General features: G+C 32.1%; 1 protein-coding gene across 1 annotated transcript; it reads right to left on the minus strand.

Annotated features, from left to right (window-relative positions):
• Nucleotides 1–372: 372 nt before the first annotated feature.
• LOC106470855 (G patch domain-containing protein 11-like) lies at nucleotides 373–7,662 on the minus strand. The gene is made up of 2 exons (XM_013931430.2): nucleotides 7,290–7,662; nucleotides 373–610 (listed from the first exon to the last, which is right to left on the minus strand). Exons 1-2 carry the CDS (start codon nucleotides 7,349–7,351, stop codon nucleotides 373–375), a joined length of 300 nt encoding a protein of 99 aa, XP_013786884.1. The 5' UTR covers nucleotides 7,352–7,662.
• Between the last annotated feature and the right edge of the window lie 686 nt (nucleotides 7,663–8,348).

Below are 8,348 nucleotides of genomic sequence, written 5' to 3' on the forward strand. Positions count from 1 at the left end.
CGTTTTTTCCTAGGACTTTCCAGTACTGGAAAAAAAAATCGCGTTTTTCCAGGATTTCCATGACATTCCAGGACGCGTACGAACCCTGAATACACTACAATATAATTCCACATACTTATTTAGTTGCTGTTATAAGGTTCACACAAATAGCATACATTCATTCCTGCTTAAGTGCCATTTGTAGTAGTATTTTCTGTCTGTACAAGAATAACTAGTTTTATAAACTATGATATATAGTTTAAACTATAATGATTCTAGCTGTCAAACAAAAAAATATTTTATGACTGATTTTGCAATAAACAGAACTTGATGAACTAATTATCATTATCAAAACATTTTGTTACATTGTATTACTGTAATGTGAATAAACATTTAAACTCTGTTACCTTTCTTTCCCAAGCTCATCCCTGGTTTGTACCCCATCTTTTGCAACATAGCAAAGCCTTTATTATTTTCAGGAAGAGCATTACTAAGTCCTTTTAAACGATTTTCTTCCTCTAGCTGTTTTATAGGTTTTTGAAAATTGATTTTTTTACTTTCAATTTGTTGTTTTTCTAGCTCATGCTTTCTCTTCAATGAGTGGTTAAAAACTAACCCAGGTCGAATGTCACTGAAAAAAAATGTGAAAGTCATATGAACACATATTTTTATACAAACTAAATACCACAGAAGAAAGCCAGCACAGATTCAATAAAGGGAAATCTTGCCTTATTAATCTGTTAATTTATTTGAGAGATGATATTTGTTATCTGAATGATGGAAAGACTGTGGACTTGGTGTACTTATATTTTCAAAATGTTTCTAATAAGGTGCCACACAGAAGAGTAGCTAAAAAAATCATATAGGAAAGGGTTGGTGAAAGACAAGTTAACTGTAGTGTAGGGTGGTTTGGATGGGAAAATACAAAAGGTTATTAAGCCAATGTCTTACCTAGTCCTTGTATCTATTCAAAATGTTGTTCCTAATCAATTCCAGTATATATACTTAATCTTACTGTCTTATAATCATACAAAAAACTTTGCATATATGCATTACAAGTTGCTCACTATTTGCAAAAGATAGTATAAATGAATTCAAATTTTAAGGAACAGAGAATAAGGAAATATGTTAATTGAGCCCAGTCAAACTGAAACAATGATAATCAAAAGCATGATCATTCACAGTATGTGGGGGTAAAGGCAGTTGATTCCCGAATGCAAATGCTCCCCAAAACAACTCACATGAACCTCAATATCCAGGGAAGAAGGAAACATAAAAATATTACCCAAAGGCTAGTTCCTGAGAAGAGCAGAGTTGGAACATAGGAAACAGAAGATAAGGGCAGAACATAACACACCTTAATAACCAAATCCACCAAATGGAAAAAAAAAGGTCTGAGCAAGTCCACCAACACAACACACAACTGAGAGGCATATTCAGGAGGGGGAAAAAGGCTGTTCAAATTCAAACTTCCCAATCACTAAAACCCATGATATGACAATCATCAGTTTGTTCTGAATGTTGCATGAAACTGATCAACTCCCAACAAACCAGAGTTGTCACTTTATGGGCTGAGAATTGTGGTTCAGACCCATTGGACATGATTGGTAATTCTGCTTCAGCAGTTGTAGTCATGATCACCTGAAACTGCACGAGCATAACTCACAAAATTGAAAGAGGAGAGAAGATAAAATAATTTTTAACTCTACACAAAAAGAGAACAAAAATGATAATGAACAATGTAACTCAAGTAGAAAAATTAAGAAAGCAAAAACTTGTGAATCAAACCACAAGGAAAAACATATCTATTCAATAAGACTGCCAATCAAGAATTGGTTAACAGCTGCAAGATTAGAGAGGGTACTAGTTATGATAGGGTAGTGTTGCATTGCTATTGATGGAGGGTTGCTGCATAATTATTTTCTTGTTAGTATGCAGAGATATGTGGGAGTTTCAGGGCTAGTGATGAGCAAAAATCTGCACCGACAGAGGGCATTATAAGTTGAGAAAGCTTTCTGTGGGAGGAGGCAAGATATTGTATCAGAATAAAGTTTTTTTTAGTATGAAGCACAGAAGAACTAGTACTAGAATTTGCTTGCCAAGTGTTGAAGTACAGGACATTATAGAGCATAGTGACAGTTTATTTGCTGGTCCAACAAGCATTTTCTTTTGTAGTGCATGTGTGTAGGTGTAAATAATGTTAAAAAGTGTAAGTCCAAAGATCTGCTTCATAAATATAAATAACTCTTTTAGAGGTTTAGGGACAGAAACAGATAATGTGCCCTTTTTATGTGTTCCCTTGGGCTAAAAGCATGAATGAATAACTCAGTAAGATCCAAGGCTTACACATAAACGAAAGATTATCAGGATACAAGAGAACCTGTGACCCGTTGGGTCACCCACTACTCAGAGGTTATGAAGAATTCAATCTAATTTCAATCTTGCACCGAAATGAAGGTTTATTCTGAGATAATTTAATCAAATATTTCAATCCATTCATGTTATTCATAATTCAAGAAAAGATATTTGATTGTTGATCGGGAGTAAAAGTAAAGACTATTTCATTTTTCAAAAAAGTGAAGTCAGAGTTTTCAGGTATTGTGATGAATTAGTTCATTATGTTGTGGTCTTTCCCCTTAAATCTTTTACAAATAAGAAACAGTAACACTTTATTTTTTCTTCGAATTACCTACCATAACTAAGGCACATTGAGAAATTCTTCAACATCTTGTTTTTGTCATCTTACGCCTTTTAATGAAGATTGGAACATTGACAGGGAAATAGATTTGAACAAAGAAGTTTAGTAAAGAGTGAGAACGGTAGTGCGATGTAAAATTACTCATGCTAGAAATTTTCATAAAAGTGACCCGAAAAACGTTGCTAACTCGGTAACCCATGGCCCGATGAAGTTTCGTAAAGAGCACAAACGGTAGTGTGAATGATTTTTTGACTGAAAAGATAAGCAAACAAACAATCTCAGAATTTTAGTAGTATATAGATAGATTCTTCAAGATCTTGTTTTTGTCATCTTATGCCTTTTATGAAGATGAGAACATTGACAGGGAAATAATATAATAGCCAATGCTCGGCGAGAGGTTTTCGTTTATAAAATTTTGTTGTTATTCTCGACTTGATTTTTATTTTATTACCTCATCTCCATAGTTACTATTTGCAAATAGTCAATAATATTGTAGGTCCATTTTATTGTTGTTCTTTCTACTTGCCATTATAACACATTTTCATCTTCACTTGATTTTTTATTTTATTACTTCATCTCCATAGTTACTATTTGCAAATAGACAATAATACTGTAGGTCATTTTATTGTTGTTCTTTCTGTGCATCTTTATAACACATTTTCATCTAAGCATTTAATTTCTGTTGTGCATATATTGTTGTATAGAAGATATTTTAAATTGATTCATCTGGGGGAAAACGAATAGATAGATAAACTGATATGTGGCGCCATCTAGTGTACCTAAATTCATCTAGAACTTTTCAAAAAGTGACCTGAAAAATGGGGTTAACTCGGTAACCAGTGGCCCGATTTTAACAAAACTTATTTTATTCTGTTTCTATTCTCATTTCATTACAAATATGCCAGTATTGTGCACCATTTTTGAGGTATTTAATTACAGACAAGCCCACAAACAAACAATCTCAGAGTTTTAGTAGTATACAGATGCTTAGAGCAACAGGTGGACTGGTTGAACCTGAAAGATAGATTTCCAGATAACAGTAAACTATATGCTAAAGACAGGTTCTTTATAAGATGGTTTGGTAGTAAGCTATAATTCATTGGAAATAAGATTAATTGAAACTTGCATAATGGTGAGGAAGCTTGGGAAATCGGGAATAAACATTTTAATATTGTAGGATAGCTTGGAAAATTAAAAGATTAGAAAAAGTAGATTCAGAGCATAACAAATTAAGCAACAGTTTTAAAGAAAAACATATCAGATTTAAATATAAACATTAGGATCAAGGTAATTCTTAGTAAATATAAAAAGTATTAGGAACCAAATGGATGAGTTCAGGGTGAAATTTAAGACTAACAGAAATGGATTTATAGACTTCATTAGACTAAGGCAGTACTGATAATAGGAATTATTTTTCAAAATCAGGTTTCAAATAATTTAGACATAAAGAATGGTGATCTAGAAGTAGATCTATATAGGCTATAATCAAGGGCTACTTAGGTAAAAACATTTTAATTGACAATTTTTATAGATCACCTGTTGAAACAGAAGAAATGAATAAGAAATCCAAGGTTTCCACACTTCCAATGAAACTTTTTCCAGGAAGTTCTTTGATAAAATGTATTGTCATTATAACACAACAAACTATAGTATCAAACTATGAAACAGTGTATGCATGAGCAGATTTTTATGAAGTACAAAAATAACTTTCATGAAAGGTTAGCAAAAAATTACATTAGTTGTAATTGCATTATATAAATAGAATATGTCATAGGAATAAAGCTGGATGTACTCCATTAATTTATGAAGCATTGAGTATTGTACATCCCAACAATTTACCTTGTCTTATACAAATTAATAAATATGTCATCATTTATTTACCATTTGGCTTATTTTATCTCTGAAGAGACATGAGGTAAAGTCTTGAATTTATGTTGTCACTTTTGTACTAAGCATTGCTTACAAACATACTCACATCTATGATAATATAGGTAAATAATATTTTTTATTGGCTTTTGCCTGCTATAGATCAAACTCATATACTAGGTTCTGTTGACACGCAAGACATCTTGGACTTCTGGTTATGTTCTTGTACTGTACACATTGTTTTTCTACATGGCATGGCTTGACATTATCTTTTAAACTCAATTGTCCATTTGGGCACATGGGTGTTAAATTTCATTTTTACAAAATTCAATTGCCTGAAAATATCTGATAAAACTTTATACTTTTATTAAATTAGTTAACTGATAAAGAAATCACCCAATAAATAAATTTCTAAACAAACAAATACTGGTTTATTACAGAAGAAAAATGGGCTTTCAAACCATCAATTCTGTATAGCATATTGCCAGTTGCAGTGACCCTTGTAATTTCTCTTACATTTTTGAAAAGTTATGCACACCAAGTAGAGGTGGGTGATTAACTCACTTAACCAATATAATCAATACCTATGAGCATTGATTAGCTTCAATCAAAATTACGATTAATTTGATTAGTCTCGACAATAAACAACTAATCAAACTAGTGCTGCTGATTATTCAAACTAGCCATGTGGCTAAAATTGCCATTATGACTTTTCATTGTCAGTTTTGATAAATCAAAGGTTGTTCAACCTAACTGCTTAGTGTCACTACTAACAAAAATAATTTGGTTAATGTAATCTGTTAGCAAGTCCAAGAATTAATCAATTATTATAATCCACTAATTGCCCAGCTTTACTACCACGCAGTTCTCAGTTTATATTAGTTCAACAAGCTCTTTTTTTCTATTACAATAAATCCTCACTTCCATTTCTTTACATATTCCTTCTCACTTTGTTTATTTTCTGATTTGCATTTTTTACCAAGATTTGTTGATTGTGATTTTACTTTTAAAAATCTATTCAAGCTAGGAAACTTGCAAGAGTAATTAAGATGCATTTTTATGATAACTAACAAGAATTTGCATGCACCATCCAATACTAACAATAAAACTGATGGAAATTGCCAAAAATAAATAACATCATGCAGACAAATGGATGACAAGGAAGATCAAACTCAGTTTTGTTCCTAGGTTCTACTTTATAAAGGGACTTTGTCTTCTCCTTTCAAAATTAAGAACAAAGAATGGATTTCATAATGAAAGTGTACCTAAGGATTAACAATAACATTTAGTTCATGAACCATGACTGTGTTACACTGATTTGGTAGTTAATTTCACACTAGACAAGATATTGTTACAATTCAACAACATACCTTAAGTTTCCAAAGCAAAATCTTAGTAATCTGCATGAATTTGGCACAGTAAACACACATAAATTAGCTGTGCTCAATCTGGAATGTCAAGTGGGTGCATCACTAATGCATTGATATTAACACGGTAAGTAAGAGTTAAGAGGTTCTTTTGGTATATACGAGTACAGTAATTTTGTGTGTATATTATAACACACCTATAACATAAATAATGCTACAAATGCTTTTATTCTTCACTTGCTTTCTTTTATGCATAGACTTGCAATAATGAGTCATAAATAAAACAGATACAAATATAGTCATGAACCTGGTCACAAACAATGTAGCTGGTGTATCAGATGTTCACCACAAAGGCAAGGCTTGCCAATGTGATAGAAAAATATTGTCTTATTTTGGATCTAGTAGCATTCCATGTTAGTGGCTCTGTGATTGGTCAAAAGTGAAATGAATATAGTCATGCTTATTACTTGAAACATAAACATTAGAAAGACTCGTTTGATAAAATATAGGCCTACTCATGGAAATTTGAATATGATAGATCAAAATGACAAGCACACCACCCACGTCAGCAAGAATTTCTTTGAGTATGTTGAAGATAATTAAAATGTTTAAGATAAGGATTGGGTCCTTAAACTAAAGATATTGTTGGCAACATTTAAGTTGAAGATTTTGAGAAGGTTTAGTTTTTAAATATTATCTAAATGTTTTAGAGCTTCTAATAAATGAAGCTTTATAAAACAATTTCAGTGAAATATAATACCACAAATCAAAGACAGCATGAAATAACTACAGGAAGATTTTGCCTTACTAATCTGCTATCCTTTTTGCAAGGACATTACTTAAAGGAAAATACTTGCTTGTTAATGTCACCTGAATGAAGCAAAGGGAATGGACTTGTTGTAGTTAGTTTTTCAAAAAGAAAAACGCTTATGATAAGGTGTAACATAAAAAATTAGTTATGAAAATCAAACTGGTAGGTGTATTTTCCATATCTTAAACTTGTGTTCCAAAGGTTATAACTTATTAGTTATAGTCTTACTGCCAGCAAATGTTTAGAAATTATCATCTGGACAGAACTTATGAATTTCAAATCTTAGTTTTAAAAACCTGAATATTTCCACACTACATAGTACGCTAGTCTAGCGTCACAGCCTAAGCCTAACAGTTACACTTATACTGCGTTATAACTTACAGTAAATGTAATCAGATCTTGAAGTTGAACCTGAAGTTAAAATTTTAAGAACGTTAAACTAAAACTTAAAAATAAAAGAACGCGTATATGTTTTTACACATTGCAAGACGATTATACGTCCCCTCTCCCTCCCCAAAACAAAGAAGCAGTACAGTCATATGAATTTTTGAGTTTTAAACACACTTACTTTTCTTGTGGAACGGTAACAAACGTGTCTGACATGTAATCTACTTCATCCTCTTCTGCCATGTTTAAATGGGGGCACGAAGCTGAAGCTCTTTATTGTTCAACTATAAGCATTTAAGACTAATTGAGAATAAGTGAAAATTAATATTATGTTAAATACACTATATATATATATGCTTTATCATATAACAATGATGCCTTTCACCCAATACCAAGGCTGAAAGAATGACAGGTAAATAACATCAGCAGAAAGAATTTGTTTATTAGTTGAATTTCGCGCAAAGATACCACATGTTTATTTGTGCTAACCTTTTCTAATTATGAAGTGATAAACTAGATTCTACAGAGAAGACAGCTAGTCAACACCACCTACCGCCAACTTTTGTGCTACTTTTTACCAACGAATAATGTGATTGGTAATTGAATTATAACACCACTACGACTGAAACCACCAGGCTATGGATAAATTAGACTTGAACGTTTTGAGGTATGTAAGATACAGGAGAAAAAAAGAAAACATTATTTCAATAATATTGTTGCGTATTTGCTTGTTTGTTAATTTCCGGTATAAATTATTTCCGAGAAACTTCAGCGATACAAGTCCTTTCTGAATTAAAACTAGTTTATTCTTTCTCGTTACAACTTTGTAATACACTTAATTTCCACAGTCACTTTAAACTTAACAGCTTTTATAACAAACGCTATAAATCACAGCGATTCACACACTTTACTTACGGTGCATATTGTTTGCTTGACTCAATTATCTCTATCTTCAATCTATCTATGTCTCTTCTATTTATCTCCCTCTCGTGCTGGTTTTACTCGATATGCTTATATATTTCAAAAGAGGGCGTCTCGAATGCACTCAGGTCTTCATGATCCTTCTACAAACTCATCACGTGTTACCAGAGTCACGTGACTTCCACTGTCGTGACAATATATAAAACCTAAAAAAAAAAACGTTTTACATACTCCACTTGCGAAATTTTGTAAGGTTTGTTTGTAGTTAAGCACAAAGCTACACAATGGACTATCTGTGCTTTGCCCACACAGGTATCGA

This window comes from Limulus polyphemus, unplaced genomic scaffold (assembly GCF_000517525.1).
Source record: "Limulus polyphemus unplaced genomic scaffold, Limulus_polyphemus-2.1.2 Scaffold4252, whole genome shotgun sequence".
Classification (NCBI taxonomy): Eukaryota; Metazoa; Arthropoda; class Merostomata; order Xiphosura; family Limulidae; genus Limulus; species Limulus polyphemus.